The sequence below is a fragment of the Acinonyx jubatus genome, chromosome B1, assembly GCF_027475565.1.
Source record: "Acinonyx jubatus isolate Ajub_Pintada_27869175 chromosome B1, VMU_Ajub_asm_v1.0, whole genome shotgun sequence".
NCBI lineage: Eukaryota > Metazoa > Chordata > Mammalia > Carnivora > Felidae > Acinonyx > Acinonyx jubatus.
Genome location: NC_069382.1, coordinates 148,918,810 through 148,945,967, shown reverse-complemented (window position 1 = coordinate 148,945,967; position 27,158 = coordinate 148,918,810). Strand labels below are relative to the sequence as shown.

Sequence of the window (27,158 nt, the reverse complement as noted above, 5' to 3'; positions counted from 1 at the left end):
AGTACATTCTAAACTTCCTTTCACCTGTTTATGTTCACCTATGTAAAAAGGATAAGCCTTCACAGAATTCTATAAAAACTTTTCTGAAGGTATAAAAAAAAATCTATTTCCTAGTACTATTTCAAATTCTGAATATAATTGAACAGACCAGAAAATTGTATATTTCAGACTAAAACAGTGATGTCAAATTTTAATCTCAGACATTTGTTTCAGGAAACTTCTAAGAATTTAATTCTCTGAACTATCCACTGGGTCATTTCAATGACTATCTACTTATCTATTTATCTATCTATCTACTAAGTAAAACTGGCAACATACTACGCTAGAACTAAATACCTAAAATATTTAAAAATATCCCTTGATATGTTTTGTGGCTAATAAGCAACATGTGACCTCTACCTGGGTAATAATGAGGTAAAATGCAACATTTACAACCCATGATCCTTATACTGACGGTTTTCTATTTCCTAATCAAATCCCAGTATTCAATAGCAAATAATGAGGAAACAAGCATAAAATTCAGATAACATCATGTCATTGATTTTTATCTCAGATAGCTTTATGGAATATTTGCACATGAAATACTTCTTTTAGACTGTTCTCCTGTCCTAGTTTCCTTTTAATCATCCAGTGCAAGACAGATGATGACCTGTAATTGTGAAATCTTTTCTCAAATAGCCCATATTTCATAGTGGGGGCTTTAGATCTGTGGCATACCTGCTTTGCTCTAGGAATTTTATCAGACAACATATACACATTCTTATTTTATTGTCACAACAACCTTGTGAGTGGGTGTTAACACTTCATTTGAACTATGTGGAATCTGAGGTAGATGGTTCAAGACCATTCCACTAATACAGGGTAGAGCTCATTTCATGGTCTTTACATCTCCCCATTCTGCATTACCCAGTAAGAAGCACAATTATTGTGAAGTTAATTAAAATTAAGCTGCAGGGCCTTCAAGGACATGGGCCACTTCGATGCCAGTGAGGCACTAGAGAAGTGTTCACCAAATCCATAATTCTGTTAGATTTGCAAAAGTGAGATATTTTTATATTCCTTGTCTTAAGGAAGTTTCCTCACATAGGATAAGCCTAGAAACAAAATGGCTGCACAGAGTTCTTTTATGCATCCTGCTCCTTACCAGGCAAGTGAGGTGTCTGCATGCATGCACTGTGTGGGGCTTTAATCAGCACACTCCCAGGACTTTCATTTGTGAAGTGCTCCACCAAATTAGAAAGTTGTTTCATGTTGCTTGTTCTCCACAACAATTATGTAAAGTAGGCGGTACCAAATTACAAATAAATGAACTGAAGTCAAGAAAAACAAACAAACAAACAAAACCTAAATGAGTGTCCACAGAACTTCAGGTTGATAAGCAATGGGGATTAGCCAAAAACAAAACAAAACCAAAATCAAACAAACAAACAAAAACAAGATGAGTTTGTTTTTGAATTTCAAAGTCTGAGTTTTTCTCTTTGCTTCTTTTTCTGTAATTTTATGACATTTAATCATTTTCCAACTTTTGTTTCATAAGCTTAAATCAAAAAGCAGTGGGTCGGCTCGGTGGCTCAGTCCGTTAAGCATCTGACTTTAGACAGGTCATGATCTCATGGTCTGTGTGTCTGAGCCCCACGTCAGGCTCTGTGCTGACAACACAGAGCCTGGAGCCCGCTTCAAGTTCTGTGTCTCTCTCTCTCTGCCCCTCCTCCACCCCTGCTCACATTCTCTTTCTCTCTCTCTCTCTCTCTCTCTCTCTCTCAAAAATAAACATTAAAAACAAGCAAAAACAAAAAACAAAAAAATAAAACAGTGACTCGCAATCTGCAAGACTAAGTGGTTCTATTGTTATTGTTGCTCCCCAGCCCCTGCCAGAGAAATCAAATAGGATGCTTTGAAACTGGACATGGTTCAAACCCTTCAGACACAGCAGTTTCCAAGTATTTTCTGGTTTTCTCAGAAGGCTGCTTGTACACCCTTGTAGGAGACTCATTACACTGCCCAGAGTAAAACTCTTGAGGGAGAAGGGAGTCCACTGCTATCTTCCATAAGACCAGGTGGCCAGCCTCACCTGTCCAGCTAGCACACAAGGCAAGGGAGGACTCTGGGTGAAAGCCAGGATTTGGCTGGAAGAGAAAGCTCCTGCTGAGGACTGCTGGGCTGAACCGGTGCCAGCAGGATCTACCTGCTGAGTTTGTCTTTACACAGAAAAGACATTAACAAGCATCCTGGAACAAGAAGTTACAGCCAATGCAAAGAAAATAAGTGAGCTATCTTATAAGAAACACAAAACTCAGAGAGACATCTTAAATTCCTATATTTCTGATTTATGAATTAAGTAAACAATCTGCTCTTTACCTTTAGAGACTGGGTCCCATGATTTATTTAACAGGAAACTATTGCTTGTCACCTAATTTGACATCATGACTTCTTTGGGGGTGTTAAAACATAACAAGTGTGGGTTATTATCCTCTTATCTTACTTTGACTTTGTAGGATTGGAGTGTCTGACAGGAAAGGTGGGAAGGAGGAGGGTTGGAGAGAGAGAGAAAGGAGGGAAGGAAGTGAAGGAGGAAGGGAGGCACTGAAGGAAAGAGGGCGGGGAGGGAGATGAGACAGATAAAAATAAGAGTGTGACATTATTATAAGGAAAAAAAAGACACTACCCATCTCTGAGTAAAAGAACAGACTGTATTTTCTCTAAATCTTCCAATACTTAGCCCGAAACATGTTTCCAAGTAAGAACATTTTCTCACAAAGCATATGCAAAATATTTCAAGCCTCAGGTTTTGGCTCTTTGATTTATTTTTTTATTTCATTTTATTTTATTTTATTTTATTTTTTACCAGAATCATTTACTTAACAGAGTTATGGGCTCAGTTTAGTTAGAACTGAAGACATGTGTAATGGATGGAAAAGATGGCCTGGGCAATAGTCCAGCAACTAAAACAGAATTAGAATCATCACAGACACTTTAATCCCAATTATTTAATCTGCGGGGTGTCTAACACCACAAGTATTTGGCATGACGCAACAAAACAGTAGAGTTTACAGAGAAACAGAGGAAGAAAAAAAACTAAATTGATGAAATAAAAATGAACTAAAGAGCTTTTTTTTTTTTTCATTAGGCTAGGATCTATATCCTCAAAGTGAAATAAATATAAAATTAGAATCTGTGTTGTGTGGAGGGAGGAGGATTAATGGTATTTTCAAAAATAACATATAAAATGAAACCCAAGCACATTATTAATATCAATGTCATAATGATACCACCTTGATATCCCTCCCCACTCTTTCTTCTAGCCTCACCATGACCTGTCTACACACCCCAAAACGTGTCCACGTGCACCTGCACCATCACCTGGCCAAATTACTGCATTCTGCTTAATAAATGTACATTTAGGTAATAAATGATTACAGCCATGAACACATGAGGAAAGAATCCATGACCTAGGGTCAACTTTTGACTAACAAAGTTTTGTAAGCTCTCTAATAGTTTATGAAACAATTCAAATGATATTAATAAAGTAACACATAAGCTGATTAGGAAGTAAAGGCTGTGGTTCCTACCGGAAAAGAAGAGCTAGAATAAAGCTTAATAATTACAAACAGAACCTACTAGGTTTTCTGCAACTGAAATGCATTGTAAATGGTATTCTAATTTTTTTTAATGTTTTTCTTTTTTAGAGAGAGAGAGAGAGAGAGAGAGAGAGAGCAGAGGAGGGGCAGAGAGAAGGAGACACAGAATCCAAAACAGGCTCCAGGCTCCAAGCTGTCAGCACAGAGCCCGATGTGGGGCCGGAACAGAGGAACCATGAGATCATGACCTGAGCTGAAGTCAGACACTTCACCAACTGAGCCACCCAGGCACCCCTGTAAATGGTATTCTAAAGGCAAAGCTCACACACGTTTTTAAAGAGGATTTTCCAGCAATTTCTAAATAATAGAAATGACTCCTTAGGGTTTCTTTACATCAATAAAATAAAAAATTATTTAAAAATTACACTAAGTTAAATGACAGTTAATAAATATCATCATGCTAAACCACAGAGTTTTCAAAAACTTCAAGTGGTATACCTACTAAATTAGTTTTATTTTATGTCTTTGTAACACCTGACATTCTCATTGGAGAAGATGAAATATTTGAGTTTTACAAAAAACAAAACAAAACAAAAAAGCAAAACCATAAATTATTACACATTTCACCAGACACAATTCTAATTTTTAAGTACCTTACAGTACTTTTCCTGTTTATATATTTATGTTTTTGCTTTCACTAACAGATTATAATCAGTAAGAATTTAAGAAGGTAATGAAAGAAGCTAAAAGGGAATTTAAAAATCTCTATATCTCATGAAATTCATTCGTTAGAATTACATTTTAAATCATTTCATTGTTTTTTATCACTATTATAATATATATTTTAAATCAGAGCTACCCCTTGATTTTCTGTGATCAGAATACATGGGATGAATAAATCCTATATATGTGAAATCTATAGCATCAGAAGAAAGATGAAAATTCCAATCAACTTTTAATACTCAACAATACCTATGCCACTATCTATTTGTACAATGATTTACAAACAGCAATTTCATACTACAATTTATGGTGTTACTGATTCTACTATTTTTGTGGAAAGTTCTTCATTATGACACCTTGCATATGTTAATAAACATATTACCAATAATGAACTATTGTCCAAAATTTGAATTTAAAATTTTAAACATTGTTTCTTCATCAAAATAAATTTTTGTCTTGTTCAAACACTATAAAATCTATTTCACTAATTCTGAATAAACAAATATCTGGAAAGTCAGAAACTAAAAAGAGAAAAGTAAATATATGATAAAGGCAGATTCTCCTAAATACTCATGCTAATTGTTTCAAAAGTTAAAACCAAACATTTAAGAGTGAATCATTTAGTTTTTAATTTAAACATTAATAGAACCAATAGGAGATTTCCAAAAGATTTCAGTGAGTAACTGTCAAATCTTCCAGTTTGCTAATTGCTACATGGTGCTTTAAAAATTATTATGAGTAGATCAGAGTTTCTCTTATTTGTCTATTTCTTATATCAAATACATCTTACTGAATAAAACCATTGTGTCTATTACTTCAAATATATATAGTATTAAGCTTTTTAAAAATATATAAAACATTTTAATGTGTACTTACAAAGCCTTTAGAATTCATTTTATTTTTTAGCTATGTTTGTACACACTTATAGAAACTAAGTGTACCGCCTTGTCTGGGATAAAATATGGGATAAAATTTTTACTGTGAATTAAAAATATTATTAGGTGTGCTTATGTATACAATAGACTAGGATAACTCCTTTGAAGAAATCACCAACTGATTATATAGATTGTGATAAAATAACAAAATACGTATTTACCCAGTAGAGCAACCAATAGGAGCTATTCTGCTCAACAGATAAATACATATCCCCTAGAGATTCTAACTGCAAGAATCATTCTGAGTCTCTAAGGTGACAATTTACATTTTTAGCTTGCATATTGCCTTTTTAGTAAAAATTCACTCTTTCTTGAAAGGGAAAAAAGGACAAATATCACTATCAATTTTTAATGATTTATAATCATCAAGGCTGCATATTCAAACTTCATGTAATTTTGATGCTTTATGAAAACAAATGTGAAACTATTTTAAGATAGTCAAGAATGCCATAAATCGTATTTGAGTATTTAGGTACCTCTGCTAATTCAAATCAAAACTACTCATTAGTAAAATGAAATATACTTGGTAATTTAAGTGCAAAAAATAAAGAGTTATCAATACTTTTTACATTAGTTATTTCTTTAAGACATTAGCAGCATATTTTTCTTTTTAAAAAGAACATTAAGTTTGACTCATATATGTAAAAATAGCTATAATTAGTTAATAAAATATAATAATGCACATTATAGTCTATTTTTACAGTCAAAGGTAGGAAGCTTTCTTCTAAATGAAAGAGAAATTAAGTAGTCATTCAAGCAAATACATAAGAAAGCACTCAAACAAAGGAGATTCAAGTGATCAAGTCAACAGCAAAAATGTAGTGACTACAACTAAAGCATAGTCATTTTCTCAACAGTAGCAATATTGAATTAAGTCAAATATTTAAATAGTTTGAGAATGTTTGTCTATAAATAGCTATACATGTAATTTTGACATTTTGTGCAGATTCTCTAAAAGATCACATTTGGTAGAGAAGATTATTAATAATATAAATAATGGTAAGTTTAGTAATGCATTTCTAAGTATAAAAAAATAAACCCTTTTCCCATACCAACTGTAACCTATGTGGATTGAAATAAAGAATTAATAGTATTGATAACTCATAATTATACAAGAATAGTTTCAATAAAAGGAGAAATTTCCATTGTAAATGCAGGAATTGTCCACCTTCTTCTCTGTCTTATGTGAGGAAATGAAATCCTCTCACCTGTCACCCTGACACCCAAGATCTCTGTTTACCTCAAAAAAAAATCTTAAAATTAAAGAGTCAACCCTCTGCCCCCCTTTCATGTCTTATAAAGCAAAAAGTCAAAACTCTTCATGGTCTGTTCTACTTCCAACTATCTAAGATTACAAATGGGTAATTGCTCTCTTTTTTTGTTTAGGAGTGTCCTGGTGAGGGAATGATTTTAACTGTCCCTTTTCTGTGGGGTCCTGCCGGTTTATCTAAAAAGAAATGAATTATAACAGGATGACAAGGCCACAAAACAAAGCCATTTGGTTTTACAAATCTATTATGTCCTCCAATCTGTTTTATGGGCCTGGTCCTATTATAAACCAACAAAAACCCTAAAACAAACTCCGTTTTCCTTTCTTTCCATTGAAAACATCTAAAATTTTATGATTGTTTAACAGTTTAGCCTAAAATTTTTCCACTCTGTGTGTGTACATGTGTATTTTTTTTTCCCCAAAGAGCACCTCCACCCCACTTTCTCAAACATACAAAACATTCAGAGACAAGAAACCGGACTTTTCAAACACAAACTGCTGACAACTGTCAGAAGCACTTTACTGGGACATTACTGACTGTAGCTTCAATGAATTAAGCTTGATTCACTGCGGGTGAATCATTTTCAATGCAGAGCTGTTCAGCAGTAATTGGCCAAGAATCCCTGCTGTGAAAAGCACTTGTCAAATAATGCTTGTTTACAAATATATCTCCAGACAGCAAAAAGTGGCAGTTACTGAATAAGTTCAGGGCCACCTCCAATATTCCTAACAGTGGACATGCTCCCTTTTCCTATTAAATCTATTAACATTTTCACTTGTTGATATACTTGCTAATATTTGTCCTGCTTGATCAATCTTAGAAGTTTCTTGCTAAATATGCCTCTGAAGTATCTTATAATAAAAGTTTTTTTTGCATTACACTGCAGTTCAAAGATTTCTTCCACATGTAATTTATGGCTAATGTATGCAAAAAGACAACTAAAGGTATATTTATCTTATCTTAGAATTCACTCTAAAGAGTACATTTTTTTCCTCCAACTGTCTTTTATCCAACATACCTAACATGTATTCCATCTCAATTTAAGATTCTAGATATATGTTTGGCTTTTCCTTTTCAGTTCTGCTTATTTATGCCTACCAAGGTTAAAATCTTAAAATGACTGGAATAAAAATTACAAATGTAAATTCACATTTATTTCTATTTGCCTTGAATTTTTTTCTCACATGCTGGGAGCATTCGTATTATACACATACAGAACATTATATATATATATATATATACATATATATACACACACACACACACATATATACACACACACACATATATACATACTATATATATATACACATATATATACATATACTATATACACACACACACACACACACACACACACACACACACTAGTCTATAGCATCTATGGTTTGCAAAAGCAAAGTATATGTGAGCAAGTTATTAATGGATGCAGCACATACATCCAGTCATTCTGTCCCTGATCTTCCAAGACCTTCCAGAAATAATCAAAAACAAACTTAAGAACCCCAATTGGAATCTTTAAATAAACAAACTGCTCTTATTAATATCTTAATATAATATTGTTCGATTTATAATAACTCTTACATGCACAAACAAAAAGGGGAGAACATAAATTTTATACAAGAATAGAAGTAATGGTCTGAGATGATACTAATGGAAAGACGTAAAACTGTTGGGTACAAATGGGATGAATGAGGCGAAGTCATATAATTAATACGATTTTGTTTCCTATTATGTGAAATAGTGATAGACCCCCCAGCAATCCCCACCTCACTATAGCCCAAGTTTTGCCGTGTGTTGGACTAGCTGGCGAAATGACAATACAACCTGTGGGTGTTAGGTCTGTGATGTTAACCAGTCTACCTTCCCCAGGATTTGAGCTCTGCTTACAACACCTTAAGAGATCGGTGCTATTTCCTAGCTTCCCTCCATTTCCCTCTGCCTCTTCCTCCCGGCGCAGTCTCAGCCCTTGTGCCCATTCAGCGTCACCCTCCCGGAGACTTTTTTTCCTTCCCTAACCATGAGCTTCTACTCCCTTTCATCTCTACATAAACCCCTTCCCTCATCACACCTGGGAGAGAAATTGAAATATAATGGGAACAGGAAAGGATGATTGGCACTACTATTACTATTACTCTTTAAATCCAAACCAGGATGCCCCTTCCGGTGGAATAAGGCAGTTAATAAAAGGTCTTCAAACCTTGTCATAATCCTCCGGACTTCTAACATAATGAATCTAACATGAGAGGTTAATAAAAGGACTAGTAGTACTTAAAACACTTCTCCAACTTTATCGGGAAGGGAGAGAAATGCAGATTGCTTGGGTTGAGCACGGGAGATCGTCGATAGCCAGACGACTAGATAGGTAGGTAGGTTAGGTAGACAGACGGACAGAGTGAGCTACACAGAATCCTTAAATCAGATTTAAAACAATAAATTGTAAGTATTAAAGACAGAAGTTCATGGGGTGGGGCAGGGATCTGGATCTGCCCTGCTTTCACACGGTTCCTACAGAGCTGGCAGTGCTCCTAAACCAGCTCAGCGCCTTCTCCTCCAGCCACACAACCCGTGCAAGTCACGAGGACACACACGACCCCGAGGCTGCTGCTTCATCTTTCCGGTCCAGCGTCCCCTGCCCTAGGAGTGGAAGGGATTTTTTTTTAAGGTTCTGTGCCTCACTCTTGGCATCCGGAGCCTCAAATCGAAATCCCAGTATTCCAGGAAGAGGGGAGGAGGGGTTTTTGATATTTTCGTCGCGAGGCTGACGGTTTCTTGCACCCAGATCTGGATCTGAGATGCTGCTCCCTCACCCCCCACCCCCACCCTAGAGGAATGAGCCCTGGAGCTCAGACCCAAGCGCGGTCCGGGCGTGCGAGAGGAGCGAGCGCGGCCGGAGCCGACCCGGGGCCGAGGGCTGCCGGCCGGGCGGTGGCGGCTCCGGGGCTGAGCACGGCTCCGAGAGCAGCGAGCGTCGCACAGGTGCTGTTCCCGCGAAACCCGCCCTACTCGCCCAGGAGAAAGAAGGGGCAGCCTTCAGGGTCCGGAGCGCAGGATTGGGGGTGGGGCGGGGGCTGAGGGACTCCGGGATCCGGAGCCGGCTGGAGCGGGGCTTTTCCCTCACCGAGAGACTAGCCCCGGTGGGTCTGAGCAGTAACTTCCTGGCAGCGACACTCCACCTCCCTTCCGCCTCCCGCGGCATCCCACCTTCCCGCCTTCCACTTTGGTGTAATGATGAGCCCCCAAAGTGAAGGGCACCCCACGGTGTGGGGGCGCCTTCTGTCCTTCGCCCTTCCCCTCCCTAGAGAAATAACAGCTCTTGCCACCCACCCCAGAATAGCATGTGGCGATGCCCTAAATAACAGCTTCCAGAAGGCAGTTTCCCCCAAAATAAAAGCAGCCGGCCACCCCCACAATATTTCCCATCACCCGCCCCAAATAACGATTCTAAAAGCCCACCGCTCCCGAAATCGTCGCCGCTGAGCTTCGAACAGTTCTCACTCCCTCCAGCCCGAAATGTCACTTCCCCACGCGTTTAAGTGAGAACCAGCCGCACCCAACCTTCCGGCGTGGGTCTCAGACCTCTCTTTGCCCCCGCTTGCAACTTCCCAGCAACCCCCCCCCCCCCCCCGACCAGACTCGGTCCACACGCAGGGTAGTCGCACAGCGCTCCGCACCTCTTGTCAAACAATGCAACCAAGCACAGCAGAGGGAGCGAAAAGGCTAGCGAAAGCGGACAAATGTTAATTCGTGATGCGGGATGAGATTTCGTCCGCGGCAGCAGCGTCCACGGCGCCCCGACCCGCACTTCCAGGCCCCGCCTCGCCCCTCCGCCCCAGGTCGCTGCCGTCCCCACCCCCAACACTACCTTCGTTGCTGGGGCTGGCCAGGAGGGTCCGGAGCGCGGCGCACAGGAGAAGGCACGTCCAGAGGGGGGCCCTGCGAGGTGCGGAGTAGCAGCCGGCCAGAGACGCAGGGGTGCTGGGGTGGCCGTCGCCGCCGCCGCCGCCGCCGTTGCCCGGGGGCCTCCGGCGTCCCGCACCAGGGGGCCCCGAGCCCCGCATCTTCTCCTGGCTGCCTCCGCCGCTGCTGTCCCGCGCGGCTCAGTCCGCGGCGCCGGACTCGCGGAGGGGGCGAGGGAGGCTCGCGACTCCTGTGCGTTCCCCGTAGGGTCCTCCGCCTTCTGGCACGCGGCGCTTCCAAATGCGGGAACCACGGATCCTCTGAGACGGCCGAAGTTTGCTTCTGGCTCCTCTCTCCCTCCTCTTCGGCGGGCTTAAATTAAATACTAGTTATGGGTGATAGTGCAGCTCTGCACTGGACCCAAGGGTGTCGAGAAGGTCCCGGGTCCTGTTTCTCTGCCTCTGAAGACTTTTAAGGATTGAGGTCTCTAAAATGCCCCTGGGGGAAAGCTAAAGATTCCTTCTCAGTCTTCAGGGCTGAAACGAAGGTAAGGAAGACAGGTCATCTTCAGTCAAGAAGAAATCCTCCGTAAAAAGAGGAGGAAACGGCAGGGTGGCTAAGGATAAAGGAAAGGAGTTCAGAAAATACAGGGTGGGGAGAATACGAGAGGCGAGCAAAGGAAAAGATCCAGAGTTCAGAGGCTGGCAGGAGGAAACAGCTGCGGGCTGAGCGCCGACGAGGGGAGGTGGTGGCGGCGGCGAGCGGGCAGGCGCGCGGAGCCCAGCGGCGGCAGCCCGGAGCTGCTGCGGTTCCCGCGGCTCGGGGAGGAAGCGGTGTGCGCGCGGCTGGGAGGACGAGGTTGAAACTGCACCGCCACGGCGCGCTCCTGCTGTGTCTGGAGCTCCGTCGTCTCCTCTGCTCCCCGCTCTGCACCTCCGACCCGCCTCCCTCCTCCTCCTCCCAGCTCCCCCGCCCTCTGCTGCTCGCTGCCTCGCCAGTGAGAATCTACTGTAAGTGTGAGTTGCTTAGACGAAGTCACACACTCGCGGAGGGAAGTAATCTGAAGGCTGCTGTGGTGAGTGTTGCCTAGCGGTCTCCGGGAGAGGCGCGTGTTCCTCCCCGGATAATTAGGGCGCAGAATTCTCCTGACGGTGCCTGCGAAGACTGGGGCTCCCGGGAGGCGGAAGGGAAATCAGCCTTAGGTTCAGCCGGCAGCCCTTGGAGAAGCGGGTCCTTTGGTTTGGCACAGTGCCTGCTGCCCATCGCAGGCTTGTGGCATCAACAACCTTGTCGTCACATAGCCACGTATTCGCAGAGGCTGTGCTGGTCCGTGGCTAGTTTCTTAAACACCCATATCGCTCACTGCTGCTCACCCTTTCTATTCTTCCAATACTTTTGGCAGCTGGGATGGGATAATTAGTCAACATTTTTTTTCACAAGTAAATTGTCGAATTTCTAAATATAGACACCGTGACTATGATTGAAATTTCAGGGAGTCAAAGAATTCGACTTCCTGAATTTTGCAGTGTGCCAGGTACTTTACGATATATTGATTTAATTTATTAATTTCATTGATAGGATGTGTTAGTTTTGAGAAATTATATGATATGAAGCTATATGCAGTTAATTCCAGTGAAATTAGCATGGGTCAAATAATTTCAGGGTTTAAAAAATACTATTTTAATTTTGTGTGTTCTGCATCGAGAAACTTACAAAACAATTACCAAAAAAGCAGTTTGCAACAATTGACTTTCTATGCTTCACCTCTATTATGTATTCTCTTCCTTTAATATTTCTCTTCAATTTTCTCATTCATTCTCTCTAAGAGATAACATCTGAAAGGCAGTTGTAATAAATCCTGCAAATAAAGCATCTACAAAAAAGTGTGAGTTTAGAAGAAAGGTATCTTGTTTAATTTGGTGTATAGTAACTACTGTGAAAATTCGGTTTGCATTCACACCTAACGAAGGAGACTCAGCTCACCAGCTCTGACATCTAGAGCCCTGTTTGTCTTCACAATAAACTTCTCATCATCTTTAGCTGATGACATTTGTTTCTTGTTTAAATATTTGCGGTAAAGATGAAAGAATAAAGAAGCAGTGATGCAATTTTATAAAGAGATAGAAGCTTATCTTTGATTTTCTTTTTTCCTGAAATGTTTTGGCACCAGAAATCTAAAAGCAGCTTCTTTCCATTATAGTGTGCTCCAAATGCATGAAGTAAATTTAAAGAAATAGCAGTGAATCAGCCTTTCAGTTTGGCAAAAACCTCATGGTGAGATGCAGAGTTGAATTTTATGTTTCTATTTGAAGACCATTCAAAATGTAAGCTCCTCCCTCCAAACTATAGTTGAATTACTTAAAAAAATATATATCTAAACAGACAATCAACTAAGTTATCTAAAACCTACAGATAGGTAATAATGATAATGTGAAACATAGGCAGTTTAATTGGGCTTTCAAATTGTTGCCTTACCTCTATAGACCTCAGTATCCTCATCAGTAAAATGAGGGATTTGGAGAAAATGATCAAGTTCGCTTCTCTTCCATATCCTTTGCACTTCTATGTTACTGCCCTTGTCACCTATCACCAAATATTTACTCTTAACCTCAAAATTATTAAATTTCTTCAGCCTGACATTGAAAGTCTTCTACTACAAAGATCTTAAGTAAAATTTCCATTTTGTTTTACCTTAAAATTTGAAATACACTGTTCCCTAAATTGCCTCATACCTTTGTTTTTATGTCTGTCACTCCATCCTATAGAAGTTTCACCCTTGAAAAATTTAACACTCTCCCCCCACACACACAAACTCACACATACACATCTTTCTCATCTAAAATCCTACCCAGGGTCCAAAGAGAATGGACATTCTATGCTGTTGTTATTCACAAAAAGAAGTGATTCGGTTCTCCTTCTCAAAGTATTCATAGCTTATGATTTATGTCAATCAACATAATGGCAATATTTTCTGAATGAAAAACTGGAACAAGTTAGCTAACAACTATAAGCATATATATTGAGATAAAAATAATTTAAAGTTGGGTATGTCAAAGAAAACTTAGTAGTTTTCACTGTGTTGGCTGATTATGTTATCCCCCACTCAAGATAGTTAACTCTTTCTTAAGTGACTAAGACCACAGAATGCCAAATCCTTCATGTTCTTCACCTTAAATGGCAGCCATCTTTCTCACGGTTGTTTAAAAATATTTGTTGCGTGTCCTTAAAAGAATGAACAGCTGTAAAATAGAGCCCCGCTTACAGCAATTAAAGAGTTAATCAGACAAGTTAAGGAGGATGGCTTGGTTTGGGCCTCAGTCTCAAAAGAGATCTTATATTTGGCCATTTGTTGATTTCTTGGAACGTAAATACTCTTTTAGCATACTCACATTGGACCACAGTATTGCACGAAAACTAGATTTGTCTTTTTCCTTCATACTACTGCTTTGCACAAGAAAAGGCTAAAACATCAGTAGGAGCTTAGAAGTCCTATTGTTTGCTTTTCTTTTGCTTGGGATAACTGCTGTGGCCTCAAAAGGTGAATGTGGCTGATGCCTCCTAGATCTCACCTTGGATTTGGCTTTTTACTAAACTTTCGTGAAGAAGAGAAATTCAGAATCACATTGATTAGATATCTTGGAAGGTTACTACCCTATAAAAGGTATTACAGTTAAGTTCAAGGTATTAATAAGCCTAAATATCTTTACTGCATTCAAAGTAGAACAACAAAAACAATTATACTAAGCAGAATTGCTAGTAATTACTGAAGATTGCTATGTGTGAAGCATTATATCATGTTTTACATTAATTATTTTACTTAATACTGACATTTTAACCACATTGTTGGTATAATTATTAGCCCCATGTTTATGAAGAGAAGACTGAGGAAATGAGGTTAGGCAACCTGAGTAGTTTCACAGCTGCTAAGACATGGGAATTTTAGCCCATGGCACTGGCTCTCTGAAGAAAATTGTAATATAATGGAAGTAAAGAATAAATTTGATAACCAGTAATTCAGAAATGAAAAAAAAAAGAGGACTGTCCCCAAATTCTGCATTAATGGGAACAATTAATGAATAAAAAACACTTCAGTTTTTAAGTTCACTTAAATCCAAAAGCAATAGCCAAATAATATATAGTACAGGTCAGAAAAATGAATAGGAGAAAACAAGAAACAAGTGATCCTATATAAGCACTATTTGGAGAAAAAGACTGTCTTCTGTAAACAAAAACACACATACAATCTGTGTACAATGGAGAGACAATAGACCAAATCAAGAAAATAAACAGTAAGCTCTGTAGACAGATAATATTAATACAAACAGCACAAAACCCATGTAAACTATGGTAGAAAACATAAGCAACAGTCTTTACGAAAATAATGTAAGTAAAACATCATAAACCAAAGAGCATTTTTTTCTAAAATATGTATTATTGGCAATTTTTTACATAATTGTTTTAAATGTTTGTCACTTAGCTGCATGCTTTCTTTCAGAGAATTTTGTGAAACAAAAACAAAAGCAAAGCAAACTTTTAATCCATGGTAGATTTTAAATATGAAATTATAAGATAGCTTAATGGAACTGTAATATGTACTAATGAAGTTAATTTTTCAAGTCCATGATTTCCTGAGGAGGATACATATATGGTGATGTTAATTATTTTGACCCCAAAGGAAAAGGCTGACTAAAATATATTTAAGCAATCAATAGCTCTTAAAGTTCACAACCAAGAAAATGCTAATGTATTCGTTATTTTATGTTGCATTTTAATTTAATTAACATAAAACAGATAATAGTTTAATTTTTGTTCATAGTTATCTTGTTTAAGAATTTTTCTGAAGTCCTCGAATCACTTTTCTCTACTAATTACCCACATTTTTGCTATTAATGTTCAATTTAATTGTGTTTCAATTTAATTTATTATTAAATGAGTATTTAACTTAAAAAATAAGGAATAAATAGCTTTGTAATTAGTTAATGAGGGTTTAATATATAAATTATTTTATTACTTAACAAGTTTAAGGAAAAAAAACCAGCCTGTTAGGGCAGTGAAACTATCATGTATGATGCTGTCATGGTGGAATATGACATTATATACTTGTCAAAATGTATTACATGTACCACACCAAGAGTGAACCCTAATGTAAACTATGGACTTTAGTTAATAACAGTGTCTCAATATTGGCTTATCAGTTGTAATATATGTCACCTTTACACCTTAAAAAATATAAACATATTGGCATCATAATGAGCCGTCATTTTTTTGTGTTTTCTGTGAATATCAAAAAGATAATAAAATCTTCCTCTGTCAATGAGTATTAATAGAGAATATTGTAGCAAAGAATAAGGAGCAAGATATTTAAATAAATTAGAGTGAGCCCAAGAGCCACTGATTTTGACTGTTGTTGTTGGAGGTTGGTTTATTCTCTAATCATTCTGTGATCGATGGGTGAGTGCTATTGACATTTGAGTGTAGCGGGAGGCCAATGCTGCTATAGTTGATGAGGAACCAAACTGACTTTGGTTGTTCTTTGGTTGTTGTTTGCCTCCAGCATCTTGGATAAGTGGCATCCTATGAAGATGTGAACAATGAAATAATAAGGACTCTCAGGGCTGAAGAAGTCGGAAAAGCGTGCTCAGAAGAGTCCCAAGATTGAAGTGATACACTGTGAGTGACTCACTTCACTTAAAACTCACCTATTCTAACCATCTTCTGGATTCCAGAAGTGCATGCTGTTATATGAAAAATAAGTTGTAGCATTTTTCATATTCAAAAGAATTTTTTTTATTAAATTCAGTGCATATACTCATTTGAAATTCATAAATAAGGACACCTGGGTGGCTCAGTCGGTTGAGCATCCGACTTTGGCTCAGGTCATGATCTCATAATTCATGAGTTCGAGCCCCACTTCGGGCTCACTGCTGTCAGCTTGTCAGCACAGAGCTTGCTTCAGATCCCCTGTCCCCCTCTCTCTGCCCCTTCCCTGTTTGCACTATGCCAAAAATAAATAAATATTAAAAAAAAGAAATTCATAAATAATCCACTCATAGGAGAACATATTTTATAACTAGCTATAGTTTACTAGGGGAAAAACTGATAAATTTACCCAATGGCATAAATAAATAAGGGTTGTATATGTGATCAAGCTTTTGATAAATGTTTGATTGGTTGTCCCACACTGTCCCAAATTGGTTGTCTCTGGAAAGGCTTCTAGGTAAAAGCTGGCAATGATAATCTCATGTACTCTCATACTCTGTTGCTGGAAAGTGAATTTAGAATATCTCTTGTAGGGTGGTTTTGCAAAATCAAATGTTTTTAAAATGTGGTAGCTTTATATCTAGCAGCTAGAAATTTTAAATTTTAAGCAAACACATTAATTAAAATGGGTTAAAAGATGAAACATAATGGTATTTTTAAAGTTTTTGTTTCAATTCCAGTTAGTTAACATATGGGGTAGTATTGGTTTCGGGGATGCAATATAGTGACTTAACACTCCCATACCACACCCGGTGCTCATCATTACAAGTGCACTCCTTAATCTCCATCACCTATTTAACTCATCCCCCACTCACCTCCTTTCGAGTAACCATCAGTTTGTTTTCTACTTAAGACTCTGTTTCTTGGTTTGTCTTGCTCTTTATTTTTGCTTTCCTCTTTTATTTTTTTTCATAACTTCCATACGTGAATAAAATCATATGGTATTTGTCTTTCTCTGACTTATTTCACTTAGCATAATACTCTGTAGCTCCATTCCTGTTAAGGAAAATGGCAAAATTTCATTCATTCTTATGGCCGAGTAATAGTCTAGTGCACATGTATATGTACCACTTCCTTATGCAGTCATCAGTTGATAGACACTTGTGCTATTTCCATAATTTGACTATTGTAGTAATGCTGCTATAAACATCAAGGTGCATGTATCCCTTTGAATTTTTGTATTCTCTGGGTGAATACCTAGTGCAATTGCTGGATCTTAGGGTAGCTCTACTTTTAACTTTTTGAGGAAACTCCATAATGTTTTCCAGAGTGGCTGTTTGCATTCCCACCAACAGAGCAAGAGGGTTCCCCTTTATCCACATCATCCCCAACACTTGTTTATGGTGGTTCTGATTTTAGTCATTCTGACATGTGTGATGTAATATTGCATTGTAGCTTTGATTTTCAGTTCGCTGACAATCAGTCATGTTGAGCATCTTTTCATGTGTCTGTTGGCCATCTGTATGTCTTCTTTGGAAATATGTCTATTCATGTCTTCTGCCCATTTTTTAATTGGACTATTCATTTTTTTGGGTGTTGTGTTTTATAGGTTCTTTGTATATTTGGGATACTAGCCATTTGTCAGATATGTGATTTGCAAATATCTTCTCCAATTCCATAGGTTGTTTTTTCCTTTTGCTGTTTGTTTTCTGCACTGTGCAGAAGCTTTTTATTTTGATGTAGTCTCAGTAGTTTAGTTTTGTTTTTGTTTCCCTTGCTTCAGGAGACATATCTAGAAAACTGTTTCTATAGCCAATGTCAGAGAATTACTGCCTGTGGTCTCTTCTAGTATTTTCATGGTTTCAGGTCTCATATTTAGATCCTTAATCCATTTTGGATTTATTTTTGTGTATAATGTAAGAAAGCCCAGTTTCATTCTTTTGCATGTTGCTGTCTAGTTTTCCAACACCATTTGTTGAAGAAATTGTCTTTGGATTGGAAATTCTTTGGATATTCTTTCCTGATTTTTTTAAATGTAATTGACCATATAGTTGTGAGTTTATTTCTGAGTTATCTATTCTGTTTCATTGATCTATGTGTTTATTTTGTGCCAGCACCATACTCTTTTGATTACTGTAGCTTTGTAATATAACTTTATGTCCATAATTATGATTCCTCTATCTCTGCTTTTCTTTTTCAAGACTGCTTTTCAGGGTCTTCTGTGGCTCCATATAGAACAATATTGTTTGTTCTAGCTGTGTGAAAATACTGTTGGTACTTTGATAGGGATTGCATTAAATGTATAGATTGCATTAAATGTATAGATATGTTGCTTTGGGTGGTACAGACATTTTAACGATATTTGCTCTCCAATCCATGAACATAGGATGTCTTTCTATTTTATTTGTGTCATCTTCAATTTCTTTCATCAGTGTTTTATCATTTTCAGAGTACAGATCTTTCACCTCTTTGGTTAGGTTTATTCATAGGTATCTTATTGGTTTTGGTACAATTGTAAATGGGATTGATTCCTTAGTTTCTCTTTCTGTTGCTTACATTATTGGTGTATAGAAATGCAACAGATTCCTGTATGTTGATTTTATATCCTGAGAATTTACTGAATTTGTTTATCCATTCTAACAGTTTTTGGGTAGAGTTATTCAGTTTTCTGTATAGAGTATCACGTCATCTGCAAATGGTGAAAGTTTTATCTCTTCTTGTTGATTTGTATGCTTTTTTATTTTTATTTGTTGTCTGATTGCTGTATCTAGGATTTCTAGTACTATGTTAAATAAAAGCGGTGAGAGTGGACATCCCTATCTTGTTCCTGACCATAGTGGAAAAGCTCTCAGATTTTCCACATAGAGGATCATATTAGCTGTGGGTTTTTCATATGTGGCCTTTATTGTGTTGAATTATGTTTTCCCTAAACCTACTTTTTTTGAGAGTTTTTACATAAATGGATGTTGTACTTTGTCAAATGCTTTTTCTGAAATGCATTTATTGAAATGATCATATGATTTTTATCTTTTCTTTTATTAATGTGGTGTGTCTCATTGTTTGATTTGCAAATATTGAACCACTCATGCAACCCAGTAATAAATCCCACTTCATCAAGGTTAGTGATTTTTTAATATATATTCTTGGATCAGTTTGCTAGTATTTTATTGAGAATTTTGCATCCATGTTCATCAGAGATTTTGGCCTGTAGTCTCTTTCTTAATGGAGTCTTTGTCTGGTTTTGGTATCAGGGTAATGCTGGTCTCATAGAACGAATTTGAAAATTTTCTTTCATTTTCTGTTTTTTGGAAAAGTTTGAAAAGAGTAGGTTTCTTTAAATGTTTGGTAGAATTTTCTTGTGAAGCCATCTGGTCCTGGACTTTTGTTTTTTGGGAGTTACTGATACAGTTTCTTTGCTGGGGATATAAAATGTACAGAAATTGTTTGCATTTCTATACACCAATAATGAAGCAACAGAAAGAGAAATCAAGAAATTGATCCCACTTACAATTCCACCAAGACCCTAGGAATAAGCCTAACCAAAGATATAAAAGATCTGTTATGCCAAAAACTATAGAAAACTTATGAAACAAATTGATGAAGACACAAAGAAATGGAAAAATATTCCATGTTCATGGATTGGAAGAACAAATACTGTTCATATGTCAATACTAGCCAAAGCAATCTACACATTCAATGCAATCCCAATCAAAATTGCACTGGTATTCTTCCCAGAGCTAGAGCAAACAATCCTAAAATTTGTATGGAATCACAAAAGACCCCGAATAGCCAAAGTAATGTTGAAAAAGAAAACCAAAGTGGGAGGCATCACAATCCCAGACTTTAGCTTCTATTACAAAGCTGTAATCATCAAGGCAGTATGATATTAGCACAAAAACAGACACATAGACCAATGGAATAGAATAAAGAACCCAGAATTGGACCCACAAATGTATGGCCAACTAATCTTTGACAAAACAGGAAAGAGTATCCAATGGAAAAAAGACAGTCTCTTTAGCAAATGGTGCTGGGTGAACTAGACAGCAACATGCAGAAGAATGAAACCGTAACACTTTATTACACCACGCACAAAAATAAACTCAAAATGGATAAAAGACCTAAGTGCGAGACAGGAAACCATCAAAACCCTAGAGGAGAAAAACAGGCAACAACCTCTGTGACCTCAGCCACAGCAACTTCTTACTCAACACTTCTCCAAAGGCAAGGGGAAATAAAAGCAAAAATGAACTATTGGGACCTCATCAAGATTAAAAGCTTCTGCACTGCAAAGGAAACAATCAACAAAACTAAAAGACAACAGATGAAGTGGGAAGAGATATTTGCAAATGACATATCAGATAAAGGGTTAGTATCCAAAATCTATAAAGAATTTACCAAACTCAATATCTGAAAAAAAATCCAGTGAAGAAGTGGGCACTCTCACCACTTCTTTTCCAAAGAAGACACCTAGATGGCCACAGACACATGAAAAGATGCTCAACATCGCTCATCATCAGGAAAATGCAAATCAAAACCACACTAAAATACCACTTCCCACCTGTCAGAGTGGCTAAAATTAACAACTCAGGAAACAAAAGATGTTAGCGAGGATGTGGAGAAATGGGAACCCTCTTGCACTACTGGTGGGAATGCAAACTCGTGCAGCCAATCTGGAAAACAGTGTGGACGTTCCTCAAAAATTAAAAATAGAACTACCCTACTACCCAGCAATAGTACTACTAGGAATTTATCCAAAGGATACAGGAGTGCTGATTCACAGGGGCACATGTACGCCAATGTTTATAGCAGTGCTTTCAACAATAACCAAATTATGGAAAGAGCCCGAATTTCCATCAACTGATGAATGTATAAAGATGTGGCCTATATATACAATGGAATACTCCTTGGCAATGAGAAAGAATTAAATCTTTCCATTTGCAACAATGTGGATGGAACTGGAGGGTATTATGCTAGGTGAAATAAGTCATTCAGAGAAGGACAGATATCATATGTTTTCATATGTGGAATTTGAGAAACTTAACAAAAGATCATAGGAGAAGGGAAGAGGGAAGAAAATAGTTTCAAACAGAGAGGAAGGCAAACCATAAGAGACTCTTAAATACAGAAAACAAACTGAGGGTTTATGGGAGAGGAAGGCAAACCATAAGAGACTCTTAAATACAGAAAACAAACTGAGGGTTTATGGGAGGGTCAGGGGAGAGGGGAAAATGGGTGATGGGCATGGAGGAGGGCACCTGTTGGGATGAGCACTGGGTGTTGTAGGTAGGCGATGAATCATGGGCATCTACTCCTAAAGTCAAGAGCGCACTGTATACACTGTATGTTAGCTAAATTGACAATAAATTATATTTATAAATAAACAAAAAAATAAAATTTATTTGCTGGTTATAAGTCTGCTCAAGTTTTCTATTCCTTCTTTTTTCAGTTTTGGTAGTTTATATGCTTGCAGAAATTTATCCATTTCTTCTAGGCTGTCCAATTTGTTGGCATATAATTTTGCATAATATTCTCTTACAATTGTTTTTATCTTTCTGCAGTGTTGGTTGTTATTTGTGATTTCACTTATTTGAGTCTTTTTTATTTTTGGTAAGTCTGGGTAGAGTTTTATAAATGTTATTAATTTTTTAAGCAAGTGCCTGGTTTCATTGATATGTTCCATTGTATTTTTAGTTTCTATATTTATTTCTATTCTAATCTTTATTATGTCCTTCCTTCTGCTAGTGTTACCTTCATTTGTTGTTCTTTTTCTAGCTTCTTTAGGTGTAACACTAGGTGGCTTATTTGTTTCTTTTTTGTTTTTTGAGGGAAGCCTGCATTGCTATATGCTTCCCTCTCAGGACTGATTTTCCTGCATCCCAAAGATTTGGGGCTGTTCTGTTTTCATTTTCATTTGTTTCCATGTTTTTTTCTATTTCTTCTTTGATTTCCTGGTTGATCCATTCATTTTCAGTAGCATGTATTAGTGGTCTTCCCAGATTTTTTCTTGTGGTTGATTTCTAGTTGCATAGTGTTGTGGTCAGAAAAGGTGCATCGTATGACTTCAGTCTTTTTGTATTTATTGAGTCCTGTTTTGTGATCAGACATGAGAACTATTCTGGAGAATGTACCATGTGCACTTGAAAAGAATGCATATTCTGCTGCTTTAGGGTGGAATGTTCTTAGCATATCTGTTAAATCCATCTGGTCCACTGTCTAATTCAAAGCCATTGTTTCCTTATTTATTTTCTGTTTAGATGATCTGTCCATTGATGTAAGTGGAGTGTTAAATTCCCCCACTATTATTGTATTATTATCAATTAGTTCCTTTATGTCTGTTATTAATTTATATATTTTGGTGCTTGGAAGCACCAAATGTTGCTATGTTGGGTGCATAAATATTTACAATAGTTATACCTTGCTGTTGGATTGCCCCCTTTATTATTTTATAGTGCCCTTCTTTGTCTCTTGTTACAATCTTTGATTTAAAGTCTAGTTTTTCCTTTTTTTTTAAAGTGTATTTATTTATTTATTTATTTATTTATTTATTTATTTATTTTTGAGAGACAGAGAAAGAGAGAGAGAGAAAGAGAGAGAGCACAATCTGGGGAGGGGCAGAGAGAGAGGGACACAAAGAATCTGAAGTAGGCTCCAGGCTCTGAACTGTCAGCACAGAGCCTGACGTGGAGCCTGAACCCATGAACTATGAGATGATGACCTCAGCTGAAGTCAAATGTTCAAGTGACAGAGCCACCCAGGTGCCTCTAAAGTCTAGTTTTTCCAAGGGCACATGGGTGGGTCAGTCGGTTAAGCATCCGACTTCAGCTCAGGACATGATCTCACAGCACGTGAGTTTGAGCCCCATTTCAGGCTCTGTGCTGACAGCTTGGAGCCTGGATCCTGCTTTGGATTCTCTGTCTCCCTCCCTCTCTCTCTCTCAAAAATAAATAAACATGAAAAAAAACCTTTAAAGTCTGGTTTTTCCAATATAAGTATTGCTACTCCAGCTTTCTTTTGATGCCCATTTGCATGATAAATGTTTTTCCATCCCTTCACTTTCAATCTGGAGGTGTCTTTAGTTACAAAATGAGTAACTTGTTTTCTTTTGTTTGTTTTTGTTTTTGTTTTTAATTCATTCTGACACCCTATGTCTTTTGATCAGAGAGTTTAGTCCATTAACATTCAAAGTAATTATTGATAGAACATATTTATTATAATTATAATTTACTAAATTATCTATTTATTATGTATTTATTTCCATTTTATTACTTGTTTTCTCATTTTTTTCCGATCCGTTCTTATCTTTGGTTTCTCTTTTCTAAATTTTTTTTTAACATTTATTTATTTTTGAGAGACAGAAAGAGACAGAGCGTGAGCAGGGGAGGGGCAGAGAGAGAAGGAGACACAGGATCTAAAACAGGCTCCAGGCTCTGATCAAGCTGTCAGATTAGAGCCAGACATGGGGCTCGCACCCAGGAACCATGAGATCATGACCTGAGCTGAAGTCAGACGCTTAACAGACTGAGCCACCCAGGCACCCTTAGTCTCTCCTTTCAACTCATAGTCACCTTTAATATTCTTGCAGGGTTGGTTTTATGGTCATGAACTTCTTTAGTTTTTGTTGGTCTGGGAAACACTTTGTGTTCCCTTCTATTTTGAATGATACTTACTGGATAGAGTATTCTTGCTGCAGATTTTTCCCATTCAGTACTTTGAATATATCATGCCAGTCCCTTCTGGCTTGCCATGTTTCTGTTGAGAAATCTCCAGGTAGCCTTATGGATTTTCCTTTGTAAGTTAAGTACTTCTTTTTTCTTACTACTTTTAGGTTTTTTTATTTATCACTATATTTTGCAAATTTAATTACAATATGTCTTGGTGTTGTCCTGCTTTTGTTGATTGTGTTGGGAGATCTCTGTGCCTCCTAGATCTGGATGTCTGTTTCCTTCTCCAGCTTAGGGATGTTTTCAGCTATTATTTGTTCAAATAAATTTTCTGCCCCCTTTTCTTTCTCTTCTTCTTCTAGGACTCCTATAATAGGAATGCTATGACATTTGAAGGAGTCACTAAGTTCCCTAAGTCTATCCTTGTCTTGTGTAATTCTTTTTTCTCTTTTTTCCATCTTGATTACTTTCCATGACTCTGTGTTCTAGGCCACTAATTTGGTCATCTGCTTCTTCCAGTTTGCTGTTCATTGCATCAGGCCTGTTTCTAATCTCATTTATTGTACTCTTCATCTCTGATTCTTTTTTAACTCTTTTATCTCTAAGGTAAGGGTCTGACTCATGTCTTCTTTTCTCAAGCGCAGTGAGCATCTTTTTGATTGTTGCTTTAAATTCTCTATCAGGGATGTTACTTATATCTGATTTGCTTAGATATCTGCCCATGACCTTATCTTGTTCTTTTATTTGACATAAATTCCTCCATTTTGTCATTTTGTCTGAGTTTCTGCCTTCTTCTCTGTGTTAGAAAAGCCAGTTATGTCTCCTGTTCCTAAAAGTAATGGCTTTATGTAGAAGAAGTCATGTAGTGCCTAGGGCCTGGTGGTTCAGCAAGTGTTTTGGTGTGTACTGTGTGTGCGCTGCTTTTGTTTTTTGGCTGCCTTATCCTTCAATCCAATTGTCTATAGTGGGTCTTCTTGCCTGCTGTGAGCAGTGTTTGGTGCCTGGCCTATATGTGATGAGTTTTACTAGGTGTGCTCTGGTCTGCTTGTGAAATGAGACCTGACACCAACTCCACCAGAACTGAGTCCCTGTAGAACTCTCTGGTCAGGAGATGTGGTGTGGACAGGGTTTTGTGTTGGTCTCTTGGGGTGGGGCCCAATGCACTGGTACTGAGGCAAGTGTGACTGAGAAGGGCAGTTCCACCAAAGTGTGGGGGTGTGGGGTTTGGTGTAAGCAAGTTGGGAAGCCAATGTGGGTGCTGCACTGTTTCCTGCAGGTTGTTGAGCTTATGCTGAGGGGTGGGAGAGGAAAACGTCTCAAGCCAACTGCTTTGTTCCTGGAGAGGTGTCTCTATGAATGTTGCCTTTCAGGGAAGCACTCATATAATAGCAAATACTCTGCCCTCTTTGGCACCAGGCATTTTTCAGATCACTGTTTCCATGTTGTCTACATCTAGGTTGTTTGCCTGCCTTCTCTCCATGAGCAGGGCAGTGCTCTCCTGGATCTATCCCATCCAAGCAAGCCTGCTGACCTTTAAAACTCCAGACTTTGGGGCACCTGAGTGGCTTAGTCGGTTAAGTGTCTGACTTCGGCTCAGGTCATGATCTCATAGCTCATGGGTTCAAGCCTTGTCAGGCTGACAGCTAAGAGACTGGAACCTGCTTTGGATTCTGTTTCTCCTTCTCTTTCTGTCCCTCCCCCCATGCTCTCTCTTTCTCTCTCTCTCAAAAACAAATAAACATGAAAAATAAATAAATAAATAAATAAAACTCCAGACTTTAAGCCTCACTGGTTGCAAGAACTTATGAAATTCAGCCCTTTTCATTTTCCAAGCCAGTGGCTTTGCAGAAACATTCTCCTTGTACATTCCCCTGTGTGCTCCTCTCTCTGTCTCCTCCATCTCCAAGACCACATCTCCCTTGCCTCTGTAGTACCCATAATCTGTTTCTCCCCTAAACCACATCTCTGCACTTCCTACCTTATTTCATGTGGCTTCTTCTCTCTCTTTGGTTGTGAAGTTTGTTCTATCAGTCTTTAGGTCAATTTTGGAGGTATTTAAGATATTTTGACAGCTATCTAGTTGTATTTATGGGGTGAGGCAAGACTTGTATCCTCCTACTCCACCACCATCTTCCTTTCTCTCCATAATGTTATTTTTAATGGATAAAAATCAGAAATTAATGTTCATTAAGAAGTATTACATACATCTGTATAATAATGAAACACCATGGAACGATTTAAATGTTTGGAAAAATATGTACATAAAAAGAAAGTTCTGAAGTATCATATTATAAAGACACAATATAAAGCATTTTTTTTAATTTGGAAAGTTATGTGTCATTAATGACATCTGTATATGATTGACGGGATAATTTGGATTTATTTTTCTACTTGTTTTTGAATAAAAGAATTTTTTAAATTTTCATCTCATTTTTGAGAGAGAGAGATAAAGAGAAAGCACAAATGCAAGAGAGCCAGAGAGAAAGGGAGGTACAGAATCTGTAGCAGGCTCCAGGTTCTGAGCTGTCAGCACAAAGCATTAAGTGAGGCTCGAACCCACAAACTGTGAGATCATGACCCAATATGAAGTTGGATGCTTAACCAACTGAGCCACCCAGGTGCCCCTTATTTTTCTACTTTTAATTTTTATATTTTATGTAATTAGCACTTATTACTTGTATAACCATGGAAACATAGAAATAAAAAAAAAATATCCCAGAAGAAAATGTGTATTCATTCATACATACAAACATACACATACAGATGCACAACAGGGAAGGAAGAAATAAGAGGAGGAAAAGAATGAGTAGAGTTGAAATACAGTGATGATGAAAAGCCTTATATGACCACAAATTAGGAAGTAAAATTCTTTCAATTAGCTCCTGCCCCTATTCTGAAAACAGGAGGATGTAATCACTTTTGTGGTATGTCCACTACATTTTCAAGTATTCTGACAATGTTGGGAGGTTGTGTACCTCATTTTCCAATGAATTTCTTGGTGGAATTTCCAGCACCCCCACTTGATTGATGGCAGTTCTGCTCTTATTTTCTTTCCATACTGGTTTACTTCATAATTGGCAATGTCCCTGTTCCTTTGCTCCAATAAGTGTGGGCTTTGAATAGCTAATTTTCTCAACCTCGTGAAAAGAGAGGAGGATTGTATCACAGAAACACTAAGTATTGATATTTGACTTCATTGTTCTAAAATTTGATCACAGAGAATTTTTCTGAAGCAATACTTTTCAAACTCTTTCCTGGTATCCATTTTCCTGGCTTCCTCCTTTTCACTCTTCTTCACCTTTCCCTTCTTCAAGCACCTTTTAAATACCTGTCTTTTCAATTAAAGAGAAGATTTCCAAATTCATTTTCTTCAGTAATCTTATGCCCAGA

At 37.9% G+C, this 27,158-nt stretch overlaps 1 protein-coding gene and 1 long non-coding RNA gene across 13 annotated transcripts in view; one reads left to right on the top strand and one right to left on the bottom strand.

Annotated features, from left to right (window-relative positions):
• Positions 1 to 11,299, bottom strand: part of EPHA5 (EPH receptor A5) — a 336,378-nt gene extending 325,079 nt beyond the window's left edge. For 6 of the 11 annotated variants that reach the window (XM_027057636.2, XM_027057647.2, XM_027057642.2 and 3 more), the window contains exon 1: positions 10,373 to 11,295. In XM_027057636.2, the coding sequence (XP_026913437.1) occupies positions 10,373 to 10,568 (196 nt within the window). In that variant the 5' untranslated portion in view covers positions 10,569 to 11,295. Of the gene's footprint in view, positions 1 to 10,372 lie in introns of all 11 variants that reach the window. The other 5 variants (XM_053217288.1, XM_027057664.2, XR_008296293.1 and 2 more) reach the window with 4 other exon arrangements.
• Positions 11,300 to 11,319: 20 nt separating this feature from the next.
• LOC113598855 (uncharacterized) overlaps positions 11,320 to 27,158 on the top strand; it is a 93,722-nt gene continuing 77,883 nt past the window's right edge. For both annotated transcript variants that reach the window (XR_003419603.2, XR_008296294.1), the window contains exons 1-2: positions 11,320 to 11,482; positions 15,962 to 16,077. This is a non-coding gene — a long non-coding RNA (uncharacterized LOC113598855). The remainder of the gene's footprint in view (positions 11,483 to 15,961; positions 16,078 to 27,158) is intronic.